Here is a 25,594-nt window from a genome sequence, read left to right on the forward strand (position 1 = left end):
AAGAACAAACTTCGATTCCCAAGCTTTAATACGTCACCGATGAAATGGCATGCAATGGTTCCGATGTAATGATGCTTGTTAAAGAATGTCTCTTCGTGAGGTCCCTATCTAAAAAAGCATAAAATTATTCGAGAATGACACATTTACACATACATCCATTTTCTGTACAGATTATCCTACGTTTACACACGTCCAAATCGGAAAATAAAATCTGCTGTTTGTTGAATTAAATACTACTGCCAATTTAAAACTGAAGTAAGCCTATGTAGAAATTGTATCTAAACAGGTTAGTTTTTGTGTTTTTTGGGCACTCTTGTAACAATGATCAACTCTCTCAATGTGAGATATGTTTTGTTCATGAAGCCTCTGCTAAAAAAATTTTTTTAAAAATAGAGCGTTGGACACTTCTATGTTAGCAAGCTATAGACCCATCTTAAATCTCCCTTTCATAGGCAAGATTGTTGAGAACGTTATTTTTAATCAACTGAGCAATTTCTTGAACTTAAATCTGACTTTTTGACAAATTTCAATCAGGGTTCCGAACTCATCACAGTACAGAATCTGCTCTTATCAAAGTACTAAATGATATAGGGTTGAATACTGACTCGGGAAAGGTGTCAATTCTGGTCTTGTAGGACCTCAGTGCGGCTTTTGATACGGTAGATCATAATATACTGCTGAACAGGTTGGAAACGTGCGTAGGACTCAATGGAACAGTCCTTAAATGGTTCAGGTCCTACCTGGAGGAAAGGAGTTATTTTGTAACCATTGGAAGTTTTCAGTCTCATCGAATGGCAATGACTTATGGGGTCCCTCAAGGGTCAGTTCTTGGACCCCTCCTGTTCAGCCTGTATATGCTACCCTTGTGTCAAATTCTTCAGAACTTCAGAATTTTGACTATCATAGCTATGCAGATGCAACATGGTGGAGACTGGTTAGAGCGTCTGCCACACAGTTCTGAGGACAGTGGTTCAATCCCCGGCCCCGCCTGTGTGGAGTTTGCATGTTCTCCCCGTGCCAGCTTGGGTTTTCTCCGGGCACTCCGGTTTCCTCCCACATCCCAAAAACATGCATGGTAGGTTAATTGACAACTCTAAAATTGCCCATAGGTGTGAATGTGAGTGCGAATGGTTGTTTGTTTTATGTGCCCTGCGATTGGCTGGCAACCAGTTCAGGGTGTACCACGCCTCCTGCCCGATGATAGCTGGGATAGGCTCCAGCACGCCCACGACCCTTGTGAGGAGAAGCGGCTCAGAAAATGGATGGATGGATGGACCTCGAATCGCCTCCTTGTGGTGCAATCCTAGATCTTGACAATACTCATAGTTAAGACTTTTGAACACATAAAAAAAAAGAAAATGGATAGCTATGCAGATGACACACAGTTATATCTAGCAGTGTCTCCAGATGACTACAGTTCAATTACGGTGTTCTGTCACTGTCTTAAACAGATAAATATCTGGATGAGCCAAAATTTTCATCGATTAAACCACAACAAAACTGAGATAATTGTTTTTGACAATAAAGAAAAGAGGATTTCTGTTAGTAAATACCTGGAGTCACGCTCTTTAAAAACCAAAGACCAAGTCTGAAATCTTGGTGTTCTCATAGATTCTGACCTGAGTTTCAACAGTCATATCAAATCAATTACTCAAACTGCCTTCTACTATCTGAAGAACATATCCAGAGTGAAGGCTTGCATGTGTCAAGCAAACCAGGAGAAGCTCATCCTTGCTTTTATCTCAAGTAGACTTGACTATTGTAATGGTCTTCTGACTGGACTCCCTAAAAAGAGCATTAATCAGCTGCAGGTCATTCAGAATGCTGCAGCTTGGGTTAACGTGCATTTATTACTTTTTTCAAAAAACACTTTCTACAACTGTAAAAAAATATAAACATCCGTTCCTACCCTGACTGAATCACATTGTGTTACAATGTTTTTTTTTTCTGTAATAGAGTGGGGAGTTTTGCATCTTTTAAACTGCCGTGAAAAAGTATTTGCCCCCTTCTCAGGTTTTTTTTTTTTTTACATAGTTTACCCACTTCAGTGTTTAAGATGATCAAACAAATGTAAATATCAGACAAAGTCAAGATACCCTAAATTAACATAAAATGGTAATTTTATACATTAAGGGGGAAACTATTCAAAGCTACCAGGACCTGTGTGAAAAAGTAATTGCCCCCCTTGTTAAATCAAAAATTACCATAATTTCTTGTGTATAATGGGCACCCATGTATAATGCGCACCCCCAAAGTTAAGCTAAAAATTCTGGAAAACCCTTCTACCTATGTATAATACATTTTTACAATGCATGATTTTGCTTCAACCCATATGATCAAAACATGAAGTATTATCTGCATTTTGTCAGTTTTTTCAAAGAATTATTCTGAAGTTAAGCACTTTATTTGAACACATACTTTATTTTTATTTACTTTATCTTATTTTGAAATTCACAGCCCTATTTTTATTTTGTAAATGAGAACACACATATGTGCTCATATGCTCACGTTTGCCTGCCAAGGCAGAATTTGTAATATGTGTACAATTCTTTTAAGAAAACATGAAGGACCAGGCGAAACACATTTATTTGTATTTTAATGGGATTCAAATTAAACTGTTAAGCATTTCAAAAAAGCATTATTATTAAACAAAACATAACAATAAAGAAATTAATGATGGTTGTTGTTCAGTCATCAGACGTATTTAAAAATAATAATAATAATATTTCACAAATTCTGCCTGGGTATGAAAACTTATGAGCACAATTGTACATACATATATGCAGTCATATGTACCCCTGTCATATTGGAATGAAAGTGTAGGCTACACCTTTTTCATAACCTCTTGGTGGCAGAATAGAATGAAAGTGTACAACTTTTTCATAATCTCTAGGGGGCGGTGGAATAGTGGAATGAAAGTGTACAGCTTATTTATAACCTCTAGATGGCGGCATACATTTATAAAATGTGAACGTCTCATTTTCTCCTATACCTATGTGTAATGCGCACTATTGACTATTGACATTTTGGAGGGGTACATGAGAAATTACAGTAACTGTGGCTTTTGGAAAGCTGAGTTCATTTTCACTGACCACACCCAAGCCTAATTACCTCCAGACATGATTAATCAACAAATCACATAAATAGAAGCTGTCTGACAAATTAAGTCAGCCAAAAGATCTCAAAAAGCTACAACAAAATGCCACGATCACAAACACATTTGCCTCACACAGTACTGAGAACCCGGGTTCAAATCCGGCATGTGTGGAGTTTGCATGTTCTTCCCGTGCCTGCGTGGGTTTTCTCCAGGCACTCTGGTTTCCTCCCACATCCTGAAAACATGCATTGTAGGTTAATTGAAGACTCTAAAATTGTCTAAAGGTATGAATGTGAGTGCGAATGATTGTTTGTTTCTATGTGCCCTGCGAATGGCTAGCAACCAGTTCAGGGTGTACCCCGCCTCCTGCTCGCAGTTAGCTGGGATAGGCTCCAAGCATACCCGCGATCCTAGTGACGATAAGCGGTGCAAAAAATGGAAATGTATCAGTTTGTGACCTTAAACTGAAGTGCACTTGGGTTCTGCAGCAGGACAACGATCCAAAACACACCAGCAAGTCAACTTCTGAATGCTTAAAAAAAACAAAATGAAGTTTTTATGTTTTATGCTGTTAGTTTTTGGAGTGGCCAAGTCAAAGTCCAGACTTGAATCCGATTGAAATGCTGTGTTAAAAAGTCTGTTCATGCTCAAAAACCAGACCTGAATTAAAAAAAAATCTGCAATGAAGTGAAGGGAATATAGAATACTTTATATTCTAATATGTAATTCGAACTAGTTTGGAAGAGGATGTGTATTCCAGTATAATCAGAAAAGGGGGTAGGAGTTTTATTGCAGGAACCCCCATCAGGGGGTATTTGGAGACAATAAGAAACAGATGTCAAAGAAGAAAAAGACTGCGGGGAGCCACTATAAACATTGAATGCAGGAATGTGAGCCGAAGTCTGGAGGGACGTCTGGAGCCAGATCAGATGGTCATCATTCTGCCGAACAACGATGACGTCAGATTACGGACCAATCAGACGACAGCGATTCCATACTGGCCCGTTTGAAACTTTGTATAAGTCTGGGGTAGAATCGGATAGTTTGAGTTTGACTACTTTATCTGCTAAGGATAATATAGGGTAGTTACGAACCCAGAGCTCTGCAAATGTATAGACTCCTCTGTCATGAATAAATTGGTTGGTTTTTATACATTGTTGTGAACGAAGTTCTTTCACGAAAACGAGCACGCTTGGAACCACGGGAGTAATAGGAGATTTTAAAACACAGGTTCCTTCAGAAGAGTGTGCCAAAATATCACCAGAGACGTGAAAGTCTCATTGCCAGTTATAGAAAAAAACTTGATTTCAAGTTTGCTATTGAGGTTGGCCCAAGTCAAGTCAACTTTATTTGTATAGTCCTTAATCACAAAAGACTTTAAAAAGGCTTCACAGGTCCACAGTTGGCAAAGACTGATGACATCCCGTAATCTAAAACCCCCAATCGGTCAAGGAAAAAATCATGACCCCATTTTGGGAAAAAAAGAAACCTTGAGAAGGGACAGCAGATGGGAGGGATCCTCCTTCCAGGATGACCAGGCTACAATGAATGTCGAGTGAGCAACATTTATCACATAGTCTGGTTTTTGTACAATGTTCATTAGGATGGAAAAATGCCATACAATGTTCATTAAGATGGCATAAGAGTCAATTTTAAGAAAAAAGGTGCTGCAGGTCGACACCTTCGGGAAAGTGGTTCTGCCTCAGGACCTGGCCCGGTCGATCAGAGCAGAATCCTCCATCTGCCAACATCCCCCAGACTTATGGCTGTGGTGTCCTTGAGCAAGACACTGATACCCCGAAATGCTCCCCGGGCGCTTCAGCTGCCTCCTGCTCCAGTGTGTTCCACTAACATGTGTATTTGTTCACTGTGATGGGTTAAATGCAGAGAACAAATTTTATGTGCATGCATGCCTGCATGCATGTTTGTGACAATAAAAGGTAATTCTTCTTCTTCTTCTTCTGATCAAGTCTGATTCTCAATAAACCTCAATTATAATACCACAGCGGAAGCTTAAAATCTCCACTGTGAAACCTGCCTGTTTCGGCATAAAAGGGATACAGATTTTCCATTCTGCTTGAACTAACAGCCGAACAGGACAAAAAAAAAGAAAAGAAAAGGTGACACAGTGGTAAACATGACCCTGTCCCAGCTTTTTTGAAACGTGTTGCAGCCATAAAATTCTAAGTTAATGATTTATTTGGTAAAAACAATCAAGTTTATCAGTTTGAACATTAAATATCTTGTCTTTGTAATGTATTCAATTAAATATTGTTCGAACATGATTTGCAAATCATTGTATTCTGTTTTTATTTATTTATTTCTGTTTGTGTGTCCCAATGATTCTGGGAGCTTCTCGCTGGTGTCTACATTCCGCCTCAAGCTAACACGAACGCCGCACTGCTAATGCTCGCCGAACAAGTAAACGAAATTGAAAAAAAACACCCGGACTCACCCCTCCGTATTCTCGGGGACTTCAACAAAGCTAAACTCAACCATGAACTCCCTAAATACAAGCAGCACATCGACTGTCCTACCAGGGAAAATAACATTTTAGACCACTGCTATACTACGCTAAATAACGCATACCGTGCCAAACCTCGTGCAGCCCAAGGCTTGTCTGATCACTGCTTAATTCACTTAATACCGACATACAGGCAAGAACTTAAATGCGCGAAGCCTACAGTGAAAACAGTGAAAAGGTGGACCAAAGAAGCAAAGATGGAACTTCAAAGCTGTTTAGACTGCAAAGACTGGAGTGTCTTTGAAAATTCAGCTGGTAGCCTGGATGAATATATGGACACTGTCACATCCTATATCAGTTTCTGTGAAGATGTGTGTGTACCAACAAAGTCCATCCATCCATTTTCTGAGCCGCTTATCCTCACTAGGGTCGCGGGAGTGCTGGAGCCTATCCCAGTTATCAACGGGCAGGAGGCGGGGTACACCCTGAACTGGTTGCCAGGCAATCGCAGGGCACATTCAAACAAACAACCATTCACACTCACATTCACACATACAGCCAATTTTGAGTCTTCAATCAACCTACCACACATGTTTTTGGGATGTGGGAAGAAACCGGAGTGCCCGGAGAAAACCTACGCTGGCATGGGGAGAACATGCAAAATCCGCACAGGCTGGGCCGGGGATTGAACCCTGGTCCTCAGAACTGTGAGGCAGACGCTCTAACCAGTCGTCCACCGTGCCGCACCAACAAATTTATTTCGCACATTCAACAACAACAAGCCGTGGTTCACTGCTAAACTTAAGCAACTTTGCCAAGCTAAGGAGGACGCATATCAAAGCGGGGACAGGTCCCTGTATAATCGAGCTAGAAACCAGCAAACTAAAGAAATGAATATTGCAAAGAGGAACTATGAAGCAAAGTTGGAAAAACAGTTTAGCGCTAACGACTCTAAATCAGTCTGGCATGCATTCCAGTCGCTGACCAATTACAAGCGACGATCCCCCCAAGCTGAGAACAATAGCACACTAGCCAACGACTTGAACACCTTCGACTGCAGATTTGAAAAGGACACTTTCAGGAGGCATTCCTCGCCACAGCTGCCCCTCACGCTGTCCAGCTGCCTTGTGTCAACCATCGAGACCTTCAAGTTCCTGTGAATTACAGTCTCTCAGGCCCTGAAGTGGGCAATCAACATCAACTCCGTCCTCAAAAAGGTCCAGCAGAGGATGTACTTCTTGCGGCTTCTGAGAAACCACAGCCTGCCACAGGAACTGCTGAGGCAGTTCTACAAAGTGGTCATCGAATCAGTCCTGTGTTCTTCCATCACAGTCTGGTTTGGTGCTGCTATAAAAAAGGACAAACTCCGACTGCAGTGGACAATCAAAACTCAATCAAAATATTGTCGGTACACCCCCTACCCACCCTTGAGGACTTGCAGGCTGCCAGAACTAAGAGAAGAGCGTGCAGAATCGTCTTGGACCCTCCACATCCTGGTCACTGGCTCTTCCAGCTCCTTCCCACAGAACTAGAACTAGCAGACATTCCAACAGCTTCTTCCCTCATGCAATAAACTTCTTATACAGCTAACCTACAATTCCATTGCAACATGCTGCCAATTTTTATGTCTTGAGTTTGTTTTCACATTTCTGTCGGGCCAGTGCACTCACTGCAGTAGTCTCCCCACGCTACACTATTTGCATATCTGTTGTTGACCAATACTGGCCACTCATGCCAGAGTAGCATCTGCACCACTTGCACACTGACTGAGGAGAATCTGCAACATTTGCACAATCAACATTGTCCCCGATTATCCCACTACTAGTCACTTTAAACTGTATACATTCCTTGAAGTCTCGGCGCCCTTTGCACAATGGTCATTGTACCGGACTATTGCTATATTAGTCATTCAAACTGCTAGATGTACAATTGTCAAAAAAAACTTGAAAAAAATGGTTTTAAAATAAAAATATACCGGCATTACCAGATAACCAGAAACCCTTTATTGCTCAGTGACTGTTTTTGTCAATGTCTTTCTGTCTCAAAAGTGTTCTCTGTCAATTGACTGTTTGTTATCGTACTAGAGCTGCTCCAACTACCGGAGACAAATTCCTTCCGTGTTTTTTGGACATACTTGGCAAATAAAGATGATTCTGATTCTGATTCTGGTAGGGTCACCCATGGCAAACAGGTCCTAGGTGAGGGACCAGACAAAGCACGGCTCCAAAAACCCCGATGAAGAAAGAAACAAATGGATCTAGGTTTCCCTTGCCCAGACGCAGGTCACCGGGGCCCCCCTCTGGACCCAGGCCAGGAGGTGGGGCTCGAAGGCGAGCACCTGGTGGCCGGGCCTACACCCATGGGGCCCGGCCGGGAACAGCCCGAAAGGGTAACGTGGGTCTCCCTTCCCATGGGCTCACAACCTGTGGGAGGGGCCATAGGGGTCGGGTGCAGTGCGAGCTGGGCGGTGGCCGAAGACAGGGACTTTGGCGATCCGATACAGAAGCTGGCTCTCGGTACGTGGAACGTCACCTCTCTGGCAGGGAAGGAGCCCGAGCTGGTGTGTGACGTAGAGAAGTTCCGACTAGATATAGTCGGACTCGCCTCCACACACAGCTTGGGCTCTGGTTCCAGTCCTCTCGAGAGGGGTTGGAGTCTCTTCCACTCTGGAGTTGCCCACGGTGAGAGGCGCCGAGCAGGTGTGGGTATACTTATTGACCCCTGGCTCGGCGCCTGTAGGTTGGGGTTCACCCCGGTGGACGAGAGGGTAGGCTCCCTCTGCCTTCGGGTCCTGACTGTTGTTTGTGCCTATGCACCAAACAGCAGTTCAGAGTACCCACCCTTTTTGGAGTCCTTGGAGGGTGTGCTGGAGAGTGCTCCCGCTGGGGACTCCATCGCTCTGCTGGGGTACTTCAATGCTCACGTAGGCAATGACAGTGAGACCTGGGTGCTGGAGAGGAGGGTCCGTCGGGAAGTCGAATCTCAGATTCAGGAGGAGGAGTGTGGTTTTCGTCCTGGCCGTGGAACAGTGGACCAGCTCTACACCCTCGGCAGAGTCCTCGAGGGTGCATGGGAGTTCGACCAAGCAGTCTACATTTATTTTGTGGACTTGGAGAAGACATTCGACCGTGTCCCTCGCTGGGTCCTGTGGGGGGTGCTTCAGGAGTATGGGGTACCGAACCCCCTGATACGGGCTGTTCGGTCCCTGTACGACCGGAGTCAGAGTTTGATCCGCATATCCGGCAAGGTGATACTGATTGCTGGGGAGAGAGAGAGCGAGAGAGAGAGGCAAGGCGCAAACCGCCACCCAAGCTCCAAAGGAGGAACTGCAGGGCACAGATCCTGACAGGATTTATTGTATCAAAGGCTTTTTCAAGATCAACAAAGATACTGACTGAATATTTTTTTCTGATGAAGTGCATTAGTAATTTCATCAATTACATCAATTATTGACATAGAGGTGGTTCTTTTGGTTGACCTCACCACCCCCTAACCAGGATAAGTGGTGTTGAAAATGGATGGATGGATTTATTCAGGAGACTGTAGCTGGGATAGGCTCCAGCACATCTGCGGCCCGTGAGGATAAACTGTATGGAAAATGGATGGATTGCTTAAGGTGGTCACTGATGGTGTAGTGGTACACTTGTCTGACTTTGGTGCAGGCAGCTTGCGTTCAGTTCCCCCTCAGTGACGATGCGAATGGTTGTCTGTCTATATGTGTCCTATGACTGACTGGTGGCCAGTTCAGGGTGTAGTCTGCCTTTCACCCAAAGTCAGCTAGGCTCCAGTGCCCTGTGACCCTGAACAGGATAAGTGGTGTTGAGGATGGATGTATTTATTCGGCAATATTTTAATATATATGCTTTCCAGGTGAATGATTATCTGTAACAGGGTTGCGCCAAACACAGTAAAATATGATATGAAAAATAAAATATCTGATAAAAAGTGTAGTCACTGATGGTGTAGTGGTACACTCGCCTGACTTTACTGTGGGCAGCGTGGGTTCAGTTCCCACTCAATGACGGTGTGAATGTGAATGTAAGTGCGAATGGTTGTCAGTGTCTATTTGTGCCCTGCGACTGACTGGCGACCAGTTCAGGGTGTACTCCGCCTTTCGCCCAAAGTCAGCTGGGATAGGCTCCAGCGCTCCGTGACCCTAACCAGGATAAACAGTGTTGAAAATGGATTGATGGATAAAAAGTGTACTGTTGGTACTTGAGCTGGACGTAACAAATTCTACAGTTTATTACTTGATTTCTTGAAAACATAAAAATTTTAAAATAATAATAATAAAAGGTTGCCCTGCAATTGGCTGGCGACCAGTTCAGGGTGTACCCCGCCTCTCGCCCGGTGATAGCTGGGATAGGCTCCAGCACGCCCGCGACCCCAGTGAGGATAAGTGGAACGGAAGATGAGTGAATGAATGAATTAATAATAAAGGGTCCGTTTATCTAAATTGTCCTCCAATTCTTAAATGACGCATTTACAGAATTTATCTCTGGCTTGACATACTTTATCTAAAATAATTGTCACAAAGACAAGGCAGCAAAAACCCCAACATCCAATAAAACAACAGCATTATGTTAGCTCCCCAAAGTGCAACGCTGCAACCGGCAAACCCAACTAAAGGCAAACTGAAAAGTGGCACGGTTCAGGTTTGCTATTTTGGCACCTTTCAATAGATGCAAAATGAATGTGTACTGTACCGAATTAAACAGAACCACTTGGCTTTCCAAGCCTGCAAGAGGGAAAGGCATGATGATGTGCCTCCTTTACAGTCATGGGGCCAGTTTACATTGCGATGTTTTCAACTCAAATGGATAAAACTAAAATATGATATGTCGTTCTGGTTGTGAACCTCACAACAGTGTTTTGGAACCTGTGCATCATTACAAAGTGCAGAATACATGTGTGAGTACGACAATGGCAGACCACAACACTGTTGTAGGTCATTTTCATATAATTCGACCAATAACGGGTCATATACTGCCCTGCAGTTCCATCATAGTAGCCTGGAGGGCGCTTTGCTAAAGTATTGCAGCCTCTCCTCGCGGTACCACCGCCCACCTGACTGATAAGCCACTTAACTCCTCGTTCCCTTGTTAACTCTTGTGTCTCTTCGTTCCCAGTCCTCCCCTGTGTTCCTGAATCCTGTTATTCCTGCCACCAAGCCAGCCGGCTGTTCTGTCCATTGCCTGCCGCCTGCCCCCCTCAGAAGGTAACACAGTTATTCTCACAATCATCGATCGTTTTTCCAACCGTGTCCATTATGTCCCCCTCCCCAAACTGTCCGCCCTGGAAACTGTTAACCACCTTTTCTTACATGTCTTCAAACTCTATGGTATCCCCATCGACATAGTCTCCGATCGAGGTCCCCAGTTTTCCTCTTGGGTCTAGAAGGAATTCTGTAAGGCGGTGGGCGCAGCAGCTAGCTCATCATCTGGGTATCACCCGCAGACCAACGGCCAGACGGAGCAGGCCAACCAATCCCTAGAATCGGCACTCCGCTGTGTGGCCGCCCGCAACCCCTCCTCATGGTGTTCCTTCCTCCCATGGATTGAATACGCTCATAATTCACTCACCAACTCCGCTACCGGTACGTCCCCATTCATGACTTGCTACGGTTTTCAACCTCCACTGTTCGACCTACAGGAGCAGGCGGTGGCAGTCCCCTCCGTACAAGATCACCTCCAGAGAGTCCAGGCGGTTTGGAAGGACGTCCGGGCAGCGCTGAACCGGTCCGCGGCACGCAACAAGCAGCTCGCGGATCGCCATCGCTCCCCGATGCCCGAATACAAGGTGGGTCAATCCGTCTGGCCCTCTTCCCACGACCGTCCCCTTCAAACAGAGTCCCGTAAACTCACTCCACGCTTCATTGGTCCTTTCCCCATCACCAGAATCATGAATCCGACTTGTGTCCAGTTAAACCTTCCACAATCCCTAAAAATTCATCCCACATTCCACGTCTCCTTGCTGAAGCCTTTCTCAACCTGCGCCCTGAGGTGCTTTGTGTCCTCTCGCTCTCTCTCTCTCCCCTGTCTGTTTTCAGCACCTGTCTCCAATCAGCCTCATCACCACCAGTATTTAAGCCTGCCTGTTCCAGGAAATCCTCGCCAAAGTATTGCAGCCTCTCTTAGTGGTACCACGGCCCACCTTACTAGTAAGCCACTTAACTCCTCGTTCCCTTGTTACCTTTTGTGTCTCCTAGTTCCCAGTATTCCTTACCCATGTCATTCCTGCCACCAAGCCAGCCGCCTGTTCTGTCCACTGCCTGCCACCTGTCCACACCGCCGCCTGCCAACACATCCAGGACCACCTCCATAGCATTTGCTCAATAAACTTGTTTTTGTTTTTTTGGGTGTTAGGTCAAGCAGAATGGAAAAAATGTATCCCTTTTATGCCGGAACAGTTTTACTGTCACAGTGGTGGTATTATAATCGAGGTTTATTGAGAATCAGACTTGATCAGTTGAACAGAACAAAGTTTCTAGAAGGGAGAGAGAAACAAAGACAAAGCACTAATTGTAAGGACGAGAGAAGTAAATCATTACATTATCTACAACAATGAAACATTAAATATGAGTGTTGCATGGGGCTGTAGTGCTACACCCTGTAAGCGAAGGACAGGACAAGATCGAACAGGACAAGGACAGGAGAAGAAGCATGCAGGACAAGGATCGTGAACCCGGCTGTACAACTTTAGTGCGGTGGCATTAATTATGTAAATTATAAAAGTCTACAGGACGAGAGTATAAGTGAAGGGATACACAAGCGATTTGCATATTCATGAGTTCTTTGTTGCAGTAAGTGCGTGACCCCACACCCAGTGAAAGAGTCCGAGGGGTGTGTGCCTGTGGGTACGTGCAAGTGAATTGACACCGTTTTACATGCACAAAGACTGACAGACGTGTCCTGTAATTGCTGTGGCCGCACCGCGGCGGCTGAGGACCCCACCCAATCAAGCGAGGGGCGGGATCGGGCCCAGGGGTCCACCTGAAACCAGCCCGGTTTCACTTTAAAGACACTTTAAAAAAAAAAAAAAAAAAAAGAAGTTGCCCTTTTTTTGGCTCGAGCGCCTGCTCCCAAAAATGTCCGTGCACGTGCCTGCAGTAGGCCATACAGTACAGTAGATCTGCTGTACACTCCAATGTAATTAAAGATGTGCATTTGTTGGTAACTTGTTAGTTCATGGGGAGAAACAGTTTCGAACTTAAATGGGGTTTTATTCTTTGACATAATGGATGCAAATTGTTAGATATGTGTTCCTCTGAGAAGACTGGGTAAATAATGAGTACATTTTTAAATAGCAAATGTCAATTTTTCATGAAACCTAATAATACAATCGAAGTGAGTGACAAACGAAGTGTACACGCATGCACAGTAGCACGGTAGCACACACGCCAGCACGCGCAGCCAGTCGTCCTCCAGAGGTGCAGCGGCAGCTAACGCTCCACAACACTGTTTCTATATATGTGCTGTCACAGTGCAGACAGCGGTTGTAAACATGGCGACGGACGGGATGGTGCTCACCAACCACGACCATCAGACCCGAGTGGGAATTCTGACTGGTAAGGAAGTGTTTGAGGAAACGTGATTAAAAGCCCCTAAATTGTACATGCATGTGGCGTTTAGCCGTCGTTTGCCTTTGCTCGACAGTGTCACGAAACTAGCTGTTTTTCCACTGCAGAGCTAGCCGAGGTTAGCCACTATGCTAACCGGTTCCGTTGACTGTCAATGGTCTAACGTTAGCAGCTAGCTGTTTGACAGGTCAGACAGATGTTGAATACGCTTGGAAGCGATGGGCGGACTGCTCTGTATCGATGTTTTCAATGCATTTATTCGACGTGGAATGTAAATACTTTATGCCACATCCAGCACCATTTTATATACATTCATTCTACTATGACAAGATATTTTAATCAGGGCCGAGCGTCAGAAAGAAAATAGACGTTTGGAAAATACTTTCAAAATTTGGGGGTTATGGCCCTCACTTGCTAGTGTTGCAATGAAGCCGCAACATAAACGAATGCTTTTATTTTGAAGATAAATGCTCAATTTCCGGTTGAGCTCAATCGTCGTTGCTACCTTGATGCTGGGACGTGGTATAATTTATCGCAGTGTAACGACTGTGCAACCCACCAAGCCTATGAGCTGCATTATTCATGCATTTTTTTGCAGATTTGTTGCCCGCTCATACTGGTGTATTTCGTTTTCATGACTACACTGTCGTTTTGACTGACCATTGGACTGTTCTGCCTGCCTGTGTAACCTTTCCTCGAACGAATTCAATCTGTTCATCATAAATCGTGCGCTTGAAAATTGAATTAGAATGCAAGAGCCGTCACGAGGGCAAAATGAATTTTCTTCTGCCGGTTGTTTCGTAGCTTGACTCATTCGCTAAGCTGATGTTGTCCTCAGACTCGTGAACAGGATGATAGAGACTAGCAGGGAGTTGTGTGGCCTCCTGCCTTCTCTCCAAGGCAGGAGGAGACGTGCTCAAAATGCTCAAAGAGGATGCAAGCCAGCAGCTGACTGCAAAAGCTGTTGAAGTGATTTGGACGAGCTAGCGTTTTGTATGCAAAAGTCTGCTGACCAGCCAGTTAAAGCTCACAGCCTCTCACGTCAGCGCAGACCCTGCTTGTGTTTTTAGAATTGCAATGTGACATCAATTACATTGACATAAACCTGAATAATTCCATGTTGGGAGTTGGTGGTGGCGGCACGGTGGCCGACTGGTTAGAGCGTCAGCCTCACAGTTCTGAGGTGCGGGGTTCAATCCCCGTCCCCGCCTGTGTGGAGTTTGCATGTTCTCCCTGTGCCTGCGTGGGTTTTCTCCGGGCACTCCGGTTTCCTCCCACATCCCAAAAACATGCATTAATTGGAGACTCTAAATTGCCCGTAGGCATGACTGTGAGTGCGAATGGTTGTTTGTTTCTATGTGTCCTGCGATTGGCTGGCAACCAGTTCAGGGTGTACCCCGCCCCTTGCCCGATGACAGCTGGGATAGGCTCCAGCACGCCCGCGACCCTAGTGAGGAGAAGCGGCTCAGAAAATGGATGGATGGATGGAGTTGGTGGTGTTGCGGCCAAAGATTTGTGGCCCTTTGAAAATACTTTGGGCCCCACCACTGCAGTGCCGCAAATTGAAAATATTACTGTCAGCGATGGTCTCTCAAACTTTTGTCCTCCTTACAGTACCCGTCCCTAGTTAGTTCTTGACCAAAAAGTCTGACTTGATATGGAAGCCAAAATACATTGGAATCTCTGAAGTCAAATTACAGGGGCTTTTCCATTTACAACTGTGTTCCGCTTCTATGGCGGTGACGTACCGAATTTGTATGCAAGTCAGAACACAGTAATTGATCACTCACCTATGCTAATGCAGTCGTAAAATCAATGGAATAGTACTTTTTAAAGAAAAACACTTAAAGGCCATAATTATATAACAATCAAATGAAAATCAGCAAGCACTTCAAAGTTCAACCCACTGTATGCGTGACGTCATACAGGAAGGGGAACTATACCCAAGATGTCATTTTTTTTTTTAAAAGTTATATTTAAAATGTGTATTGCCCTGCGATTGGCTGGCGACCAGTTCAGGGTGTAGCCCGCCTCTCGCCCGAAGATAGCTGGGATAGGCTCCATCACGCCCAAGACCCTAGTGAGGATAAGCGGAACAAAAAATGGTTGGAGGTTTAAAACATTGCATCTACTCTCCTACCGGGCCGCCATTTTTACGTCTTTTCACTCTTGCGAGTGGTCGAATTTGTGAAAATGTTACATGGATCTGCCTTTTCTGCCCGCTTTATCTACTAACAAAACCAGACAGTTGCTACGGAACCACAGATACGTCAGATCCAATTATCTAGCAAGTTAATGGTGGGCGTGTGACTCGGCTGACTCGCAATGGCTGTTGTCGCATTGTTCATGTTTGTATCCTACCTTATACATCGGCTGAAATAAGTATTTAACACGTCACCATTTTTCTCATTAAGAATATTTCCAAAGTTGCTATTGACATGAAGATTTCACCAGATATTGGGAACAACCCAAGTAATCCATACATACAAAGAAAGTAGAACAAATAAGATCAGAAATTAAGTTGTGTGTAATAATGTGATATGACAAAGGGAAAAAATATTGAACACGCCAACTGGTACTTATTTAATACTTTGAACAAAAGCAGACTTTTGTCAATAATGTCTCTGTACATTTGCCCATTCATCCCTCCTTCAGTAATGTGAAACGTATCAGTACCATTTGCTTAAAAGCAGCCCCACACCATCATGTTCCCACCTCTGAGCTTCGCTGTTGGTATGGTGTTTTTAGGGTGATGTGCATTGCTATTTCTCCTCCAAACATGGTGTGCATTATGGCATCCAAAAAGTTCAATTTTGGTCTCATCCAACCAGACTATATTCTCCCAGTATTTAACTGGCTTGTCCAAATGATCAGCGAACTTTAAACAAGCTTTGACATTATTATTATTTTTTTTCCAGCAATGGGGTCTTGCGTGATGAGCGTGCATACATGCCATTGGGGCAGAGTACATTTCTCACAGTTTTCCGTGTGACAACAGTACCTGCTAATTACAGGTTTTTTTTAAAGCTCTCCACAGGTGGTCCTTGGCTCTTGGACATCTCTTCTGATTTTTCTTTGCATTCCTCTGTCAGAAATCTTGAGAGGAGCACCTGATCGAGGCAAATTTATGGTGGTATGATTGGCTTTCCACTTACGTATTATGGCCCCAAACATGCTCACTGGAACGTTCAGAAGCTTAGATATGTGCCTGTAACCAATGCCATCGTTAAAATAAAAGCCTAACAAATCAATACATGGACATCAATGCTTTGTTAGGCTTTTGATTTGAAGTTGGACCTCGCAGCGCTTTTGCGTCTTGCTAATGTAGTGCATCGTATGATAGTCTGAACAGTCGTTGTAGTGGCGGGCTTGACTTCAAGTTTTCTACTGGAAGCTGCCCTGACAGCAGTTTATATTGCCATCATAGCCTGCTGTTGCCACTAAGGCTTGGACTTGGAGTCTATATCCCGTTCGTGAGGATATAAATGAGCGAATAACGAATCAGTTAGATTTTTTATTCCTTGTACTATTCCAAAATAATAGTCCAACAAATGAAAAGTCCAATTTGATTATTTGAAAACAATCCATTGTACAGGGAAGAGAGTACGCTGCCAAGTTTTGACTTAAGACTGAGACAGTTTTAGCTGCATTTCCATACAGAAAAGTTTGTCTTTGTAGTTTAAAATGGCTTACTTTAAGAGGATTCCTCGCCGTACCTTGGTCACAAATAGAATGCCGGCCTGTCTGTTTTGTGCTCTTCGTTGGTCCATAATCCTCGCCGACCGGACCAAACTACCGCTTTACAAGCTCGCCTGCTGGCTACTTAGCCTGGTAGCTACCTAGCCCTGCTAGTAAACAGAAGCATTGTAGCGCTTGTCAGAATTTTTAAAAAGTACATTGACTCGTTTTCATTAGAATGCAAAAGTCAGATTTATTTATTTAAAAAAAAATAAATAAATTTTTTGGACTCAAAAATGTACTCGACTTACGACTAGACTTTACACCGATTTTAATAGATAAATAGATAAACAAAAGATACATTATTTATTGTAAATATAATTTTTTGAGCAATTAAGTACACAAGTATATACAGTAAATGAACAGGTCATTTAAATGGACATATTCCTCCATCTTGTGATCGGATCGGTGATTGGTTATTGTTTTTTTAAACGGTGATCGGCCGCAAAAATCCTGATTGTGTAAAGCCTACTTACGACCCATTCGTTTATGGCACTAGTTGCCATCAACATTAATGCAACACCATGCCAAAATCATGTTCAGTTGCTAATTTTATACTAAAAAATTGCTGACATTGATTACAAGAGGTGGGAACAAGTCATTGCTTTACAAGTCACAAGTAAGTCTCAAGTCTTTGCCCTCAAGTCCCGAGTCAAGTCCTGCACTTTGAGTTTGGAGTCCTTTCGAGTTATTTTACCAACAAAATAAAAATATATTTTAATATATATATATTTTATTGTAGTATTTATTTATTGTATATATTATATACTACTTTTATGTTTAATATATTTTAAAATCCATATTTATTGATCACAACAGATTTGATCACCTTGAACCTTTATAAGAAAGGGGGCTTACTTTATTGCCGCTTCAAAACTAACTAATTGTAGGTTTCCACTTATTCTATAAATACTATGCTATGACTTAATTTTCATCACTTCATTTCTGCAGTGACATTATACAGACCTGTCACAAAAAATAATTTGCATCCAGTAGTGCTGCAATTTATAATTGTTATTTTACTTACAGAAGACAACAACCATAACACACACCCATGACACCATCACTGTGCAGCTTGATTTACATTAGGGCTGCACGATATTGGAGAAAAACGATATTGCAGTTTTTTTTTTTTTTTAAATTGAACCTGCTATATATAATATCCATCCATTTTCTGAGCCGCTTCTCCTCACTAGGGTCGCGGGTATATAATATATATAATTTATATTGCAATGTGAAATGATACAGGATCAGTGTTGGGAAAGTTCATTTTCTACACAAACTAGTTCAAAGTTCAGTTCATCGTTCCAAAAATGAACAAGCTCAGTCATAGTTCATAATTCAAAAAATTGAACTAAGTTCACCAGTCCAAAGACGAACCAATTCATAGGTCCCGCCCCCCAATATGTTGCTGACCGGCTATTACTCTCAAAATACTGGCATTTCCCCATTGTAGTTGGAGATGACATTGGGTCTAGGCTTACTTACTTTCCCTGCCTGCAAATTATCCAGTCAGATCAGTTTTGCTGATGCGTGCGTCACTGATGTTCCCCAAAGACCACAATTACCTCTACATGCTAGCTTTTGGCATTGTATGTGTGTGAGTGGAGAGCCTGATGTTTAGAAACCCCAATTCCAAAGATGTAGGGACATTGTGTAAAACGTAATTAAAAACAGAATATAGTGATTTGCAAATGCTTTTCAAACAACTATATTCAATTAATTACAATACAAAACAAGATATTTAATGTTCCAACAGAGAAACTTTGGTTGTTTTTGCAAATATTCACTCATTTTCCATCTCAATTTCCAAAAAGCTGGGGCAGGCATGGTTACCACTGTGTTACATCACCTTTCCTTTTAACAAAACTCAAGAAGTATTTGGGTTTGGGAACTGAGGACACTAATTATTGAAGCATTGTAGGTGGAATTCTTTCTCATTCTTGCCTGATGTACAATTTCAGTTGTTCAATAGTCTGACGTCTCCTTTGATGTACAGTATTTTGTGATTTATAATGCGCCTTACATTACTATGGGAGACAGGTCTGCACTGCTGGCAGGCCAGTCGAGTGCTCTCACTCTTTTACCACGAAGCTGCGCTGTTGTAACATGCAGAATGTGGCTTGGCATTGTCTTGTGAAATAAGCAGGGACATCCTTGAAAAAGATGTTGCTTGGATGGCAGCATATGTTGCTCCAAAACCTTTATGTCCTGTACGTTTCAGCATTAATGGTGTCTTGGCCGATGTGCAAGTTACCCATGCCATGAGCACTAACACACCCCCATACCATCAGAGATGCTGGCTTTCAAACTTTGCGCTGAGAACAATCCTGATGGTCCTTTTCTTCTTTGGCCCACAGGACACGACGTCCATGATTTCCAAAAACAATTTGAAATGTGGACTTGTCATACTACAGCCCAATTTTCCACTTTGCGTCAGTCCATCTTAGATGAGCTTGGGCCCAGAGAAGCCGGCGGTGTTTCTGGGTGTTGTTGATGCATGGGTTTTACTTTGCATGGTATTGTTTTAACTTTCATTGTAGATGTAGTGACAAACTGTGTTAACTGACAATGGTTTTCCGAAGTGTTCCTTAGGCTACGTTGCAATATCCTTTACATAATGATGCCGGTTTTTAATGCAGTGCCGCCTGAGGGATCAAAGGTCACGGGCATTCAATGTTTGTTTTTGGCCTTGGCACTAACATGCCATACATTCATTGGTCTTTGAGTTTGTAGAACAGCAAACAGCTACACAGTAACCACACACGTACCAGAAAACCAGAAATTAATTGGTTACCACATACGTCAGCCCGGATGAGGCAGACAAGGTCAAATCCATATTAGCATAATAAATATATATCAGCAGTTATTTGCGTTCGTTTGCAGTCTTTTGCACCACAGAGTGCTGAGTTTTGAATTTTGAGAGCTACACAGTGATAGGGCTCAAATTACATTATTACTGTACATTAAATCACTTTTCCCCCCTTTTTTCCCCACTTTTTTTTTAAATCAATGTAGCTTTGCTAACAGACTATATTTATGTTTTGAAATTGTTAAATATTTTTCATCACATAAAATAAAAAGATGTTTACATGAAAATGCAAAATTGGAAAGAAGAAAAGTAGACTGAATAATATAACTCGATCCTTTTAACAGGAAATATGTATTATTCCACATTTAAATGCCCCACTCAGAAACACTTCCAATATATTTTTTGCCCTGAAGTTTATACGTAGGCGACACGGTGGGCGACTGGTTAGCACAACTGCCTCACAGTACTGAGGACCTGGGCTCAAATCCGGCCTCGCCTGTGTGGAGTTTGCATGTTCTCCCCATGCCTGCGTGGGTTTTCTCTGTGTACTCCGGTTTCCTCCCACATCCCCAAAACATGCATGGTAGGTTAATTGAGGACTAAATTGCCCATAGGTGTGAATGTGAGTGTGAATAGTTGTTTGTCTGTATGTGCCCTGCGGTTGGCAGGCGACCAGTGCAGGGTGTACCCCACCTCTCGCCTGAACATAGATGTGATAGGCTCCAGCACGCCCGTGACCCTGGCGGTCCGGAAAATGGATTGATGTTATTCTTAATTGTATAAATAATTTTTGCGATGGTTGCCCTTTTTTGGCGTGATCGCCTGCTCCCAAAAATGTCTGTGCACGTGCTGTACACTCAAATGTAATTAATGATATGCATTTGTTGGTAACTAGTTAATTCATGGGGAGAAGAAGTTTAGAACTTAAATGGGGTTTTATTCTTTGGCATAATAGATGCAAATTGTTAGATATGTGTTCCTCTGAGAAGACTTTGTGCTTGTGGGTAAATGTGTACATAGTAGTAGTAGAAGTATGAGTGCGTTTTTTGACATTTTTGAGAAACGGATATTTTTGCGTACAGTATTAATGAGTTCTGAAGCATTTGACTGAATATGAGCAGATAATATTGCCTGAAACACTTTAATTCATCCTGCTGCTTTTATCAGCAGTCACATCATCTATAAATACAAAGGAACCAGTTCCACTGCCGGCCGTATATGCCCACGCCATGCCACTACTACCACCATGCCTCACTGATGATGTGGTATGTTTTGGCTCATGGGCGGTTCCTTTCCTTCTTAATACGCTCCTTTTCCAATTACTCTGGTACAATTTGGTCTTGATCTCATCTGTCCATATGATGTTGTTCCAGAATTACGAAGACTTTTTTAGATGTCGTTTGGCAAACTCTGATTTGGCCTTCCTGTTTTTGAGTCTCACCCATCTTGTTACATCTTGTGGTGTACCCTCTGTCTTCACTATGGTGAAGTTCTCTGTTGATTCTTGTCTTTGATACACATACACCTGCCTCCTGGCGAGTGTTCTTGATCTGGCCAGCTGTTGTAAGGGTTCTTTTTCTTCACCGGGGAAAGAATTGTTCACTATGGCAATTCACAGTGCAGTTGGACAATGGAGCAAAGCATACGGTGAAAGCAAGTTTTTTTTTATTTTTTATTTTTTTTTATTTTTTATTTTTTTAATAGGTAAAGTCTGCCTCACAGTTCTGAGGACCATGGCTCAAATCCCAGCCCCGCCTGTGTGGAGTTTGCATGTTCTCCCCGTGCCTGTGTGGGTTTTCTCCAGGTACTCCGGTTTCCACCCACATCCCAAAAACATGCGTGGTAGGTTGGTTGAAGACTCTAAATTGCCCGTAGGTGTGAATGTGAATAGTTGTTTGTTAAAATGTGCCCTGTGATTGGCTGGCGAACAGTTCAGGGTGTACCCCGCCTCTTGCCCGAAGATAGCTGAGATAGTCTCCAGCACGCCTGTGACCGTAGTACCCTAAGCGGTACAGAAAATGGATGGATGAATGGAAGTTAATCACCTGACCTGCATCCGATTGATCATGCACTTCGCTTGCTGAAGACAATATTGAAGGGAAAATGCCCCAAGAACAAGCAGGAACTGAAGACAGTTGCAGTAGAGGCCCGGCAGAGAATCACTAGCGCTGAAATCCAGGATGTGGTGATGTCTCAGCATTCCAGACTTCAGGCTCTAATTGACTGCAAAGGATTAGCAACCACCCCTCCCTGAGCCGTCACCTTATTGTGGTGGAAGGGTTTGTGTGTTCCGATGATCCTAGGTGCTGAGTTGTCGGGGGCATTACGCCTCTGGTAGGGTCACCCATGGCAAACAGGTCCTAGGTGAGGGACCAGACAAAGTACAGCTGATAGACCACTTATGATGATAAATATAAATGGACCTAGGTTTCCTTTTCCTGGACGCAGGTCACTGGGGCCCCCCTCTCTAACCAGGCCTAGAGGTGGGACTTGAAGGCAAGCACCTGGTGGCTGGGCCTGCACCCATTGGGCCCAGCCGGGCACAGCCTGAACAAGCAATGTGGGTCCCCCTTCCCACAGGCTCACCACCTGTGGGAGGGACCAAAAGAGTCGAGTGCGTAGTGAGCTGGGTGGCCGCCGAAGGCGGTGACCTTGGTGGTCTGATCCCTGGGTACAGAAGCTGGCTCTAGGGATGTGGACTGTCAACTCTCTGGCAGAGAAAGAGCCCGAGCTTGTGTGCGAGGTTGAGTGGTTCTGACTAGATATTGTCAGGCTCACCTCTATACACAGCTTCGGCTGCGGTACCAGCCCTCTTGAGAGGGTAGGACTCCTTTCCACTCGGGAGTTGCCCATGGTGAGAGGCACCGAGCAGGTGTGGGCATACTTTTTGCTTACAGACTCGGTGCCTGTATGTTGGGGTTTACCCCGGTGGACGAGAGGGTAGCCTCCCTCCGCCTTTGGTGGGGACACGGGTCCTGACTGTTGTTTGTGCCTATGCACCAAAAACAGCACCCTTTTTGGAGTCCTTGGAGGGGGTGCTGGAGAGCGCTCCCACTGGGTACTCCATCGTTCTGCTGGGGAACTTCAATGCTCACATGGGCAATGACAGTGTAACCTGCCAGTCTGTTACCTTTGCAGCAATAGCAGCCCCGGTGATGTGGGAGGAGCCATGCTGGTGATGGTGGTGGTGTGTATGTCGACCTCTCCTCCTGTCTTCCTCCTCATCGTCCTCCTCCTCGCATTAGGTGCCACGCTCCATGGTGTGTGAGTGGGCATGCGTGTTGGTGTGTGCGTTGGCCAGCAGAGAAGAAGGAGAAGGCAGCTCGCGTTGGGTACTCCATCGTTCTGCTGGGGAACTTCAATGGTCACATGGGCAATGACAGTGAGAAGTGGAGGGACGTGATTGGAAGGAACGGCCCCCCGACCACTACCCGAGTGGTGTTCTAGAAGTATTGGACTTCTGTCCTCGTCATGGATTGTCCATAATGAACACCATGTTGAGACATAAGGATGTCCACATGTGCACTTGGCAACAGGACACGCTAGGCCGCAGTTTGATGTTCGACTTTGTGTTCATGTCATCAGACTTGCGGCCGCCTGTCTTGAACACTCAGGTGAAGAGAGGGGCGGCGCTGTCAACTGATCACCACCTGGTGGTGAGTTGGCTCCATTGGTGGGGGAAGATGCCAGTCTGACCTGGTAGACCCAAATGTATTGTGAGGGTCTGTTGGAAATGTCTGGCAGACTCCCCTGTCAGAAGTAGCTTCATCTTTCACCTCCAACAGAACATCACTCACGGCCCAGGGGAGGCAGGGGGCATTGAGTCGAGTGGATCATGTTCCGTGCCTCCATTGTTGAGGCTTTGTCGCTGTAAGGTGTCATGGCGGCAATCCGCGAACCCATTGGCGGACACGCAATATGGACCTGTCTGTTAATAACACACATACTTTAGATAGTTCTGCACTTTTCCATTTGGTTTATTGCAAAATTTGACCTTTCCTTCAGTGAGTGACAGTTGTTTCAAGAACTTGGCTGAGGACAGGAGTGGGGTCAACTTGAAGGACCTGGTCCATGATCCATCACTGTAAGTTTGCATTCAAATACACTCAAGCACAGAAGTTTACGTTCAGCCAGATTACTCTAATTCCCTTTGTCACAATCTGCAGTTTAGGTGGTGTTATCGCAGCCTATAAAATCGTTCCAGATGAGATTGATGAAATCAAGGTATCTGACTTGGCTTTGGTGCACATGCAGTCATAACACTCATATGATGATCATCTTGCTACGTTTAAAATGTTCACATATTTATTTTTCATTTTCAAAGAGCTTAATGGCTCACTTACAAATTTACACATCAATTTCAGGTGTAAATTGCAGTTGTTAATTCTGCGAATGTGTTTTGAACAGGAAACTCTTTTGGAATGGTGTGACGACCAGGAGGTTAATCTCATTCTCACTACTGGAGGAACCGGATTTGCACCACGAGATGTTACGCCAGAGGTGCTTGCATTTCATCACCGAAAAACCTGAACGTATTTTTCTATCACTAATGTCCAGAAGTGTGTTTTGATGTAATGTCTCAGTTAATTTGGACGTCTTTCACTGACTTCCTTTGAAACTCCACGACTAACTTCGTCTATTGCCTTAAGTCTTAATATCATAATACATGATTTAATCAAGTGCTGACCATCAATCCCTGTTTCACCTTGTAGGCCACCAGAGAAGTGATTGAGAGAGAGGCTCCAGGCATGGCTCTGGCAATGCTGATGGGATCCCTTAACGTTACACCGCTAGGCATGCTGTCCAGGTGAAGATTTGATGTCACGTTAATCATATTTTCACAAAAGTCAGTGTGATTATAGCTTGTTTCACATATGCTCATTTACCATTTTGATTCCAGGCCAGTGTGCGGTATTCGTGGTAAAACTCTGATCATCAACCTGCCAGGGAGCAAGAAGGGCTCTCAGGTAATGTTCAATGACTCTGTTCTCTCTGATTTTCAGCTACATTTGACTGATCTGTAAAGAGTGTATTCACTTATAGTGGATATAAAAACATTCCTCTGTTCAAATGCCAGCTTTTTGATTATTATTTAAAAAAATAAATAAATAAATTATAATTTCAACACTTTTCCCACCATTAATGTGATCAATGTCCCATACAACTGAAAATATTTTTTTTTCAATTATTTTAAAGAAGGGAAGTTGCACAAGTTGCACAACTTTGCACACCTTCTTATAAATGTTATGTGGCTGTGTTCAGAAGTAATCCATCATATTCAAACTCATGTTAAATGAGCACCAGGGTTCTAATAGTTTTTGATTTTACATTATAGTTAGTTTATATTTCGTTTTGACTTTTCTTTTTCAAGTTCAATGGTGCCTCGAGATACGAGTGACCCGTCTTAGAAGATATGAGTTGTCAATTGGCCACGTTTTTGCTCTGACTTGTGAGCCCAAATTTGAGAAACGAGTGCTGTATGGCAGCACGGGGCTCTACTTGCTTGACAACAAGCAGCACTTTGCCTGATATTTAGTATTACTAATTAGTAATATTCTTCAAAAAAGAGGCTTCAAGCTGTACATTGCCACTACCACTTGGAGTTGTCTTGAAAACTAAACTATAAAATAAGGATGTCCCATTCACATTGAGTTTAAGGATCTGCAGATACCAAGTCCCGATCCAATACCTCGACAGTGCATTAAAAATAGTGTTTATCCAAATGTTCTCAAGTTACTATACGTACGTCGTGTGTGTGTGTGTCTGTGTGTGTGTGTGTGAATATAATATATCACCATCCATCCATTTTCTGTGCCGCTTATCCTCACTAAGGTCACGGGCGTGCTGGAGCCTATCCCAGCTCTCTTCGGCCGAGAGGCGGGCTACACTCTGAACTGGTTGCCA

At 43.7% G+C, this 25,594-nt stretch overlaps 1 protein-coding gene across 4 annotated transcripts in view; it reads left to right on the plus strand.

The window, feature by feature from the left end:
- The first annotated feature begins 12,943 nt into the window (after window positions 1–12,943).
- Window positions 12,944–25,594, plus strand: part of gphna (gephyrin a) — an 85,060-nt gene continuing 72,409 nt past the window's right edge. For 2 of the 4 annotated variants that reach the window (XM_061794707.1, XM_061794708.1), the window contains exons 1-6: window positions 21,511–21,532; window positions 23,696–23,774; window positions 23,857–23,914; window positions 24,098–24,190; window positions 24,403–24,497; window positions 24,591–24,657. In XM_061794707.1, the coding sequence (XP_061650691.1) occupies window positions 21,526–21,532; window positions 23,696–23,774; window positions 23,857–23,914; window positions 24,098–24,190; window positions 24,403–24,497; window positions 24,591–24,657 (399 nt within the window). In that variant the 5' untranslated portion in view covers window positions 21,511–21,525. Of the gene's footprint in view, window positions 13,129–21,510; window positions 21,533–23,695; window positions 23,775–23,856; window positions 23,915–24,097; window positions 24,191–24,402; window positions 24,498–24,590; window positions 24,658–25,594 lie in introns of those variants that run through there. The other 2 variants (XM_061794710.1, XM_061794709.1) reach the window with 2 other exon arrangements.

The sequence above is a fragment of the Phyllopteryx taeniolatus genome, chromosome 13 (genome assembly GCF_024500385.1).
Source record: "Phyllopteryx taeniolatus isolate TA_2022b chromosome 13, UOR_Ptae_1.2, whole genome shotgun sequence".
NCBI classification, from domain to species: Eukaryota; Metazoa; Chordata; class Actinopteri; order Syngnathiformes; family Syngnathidae; genus Phyllopteryx; species Phyllopteryx taeniolatus.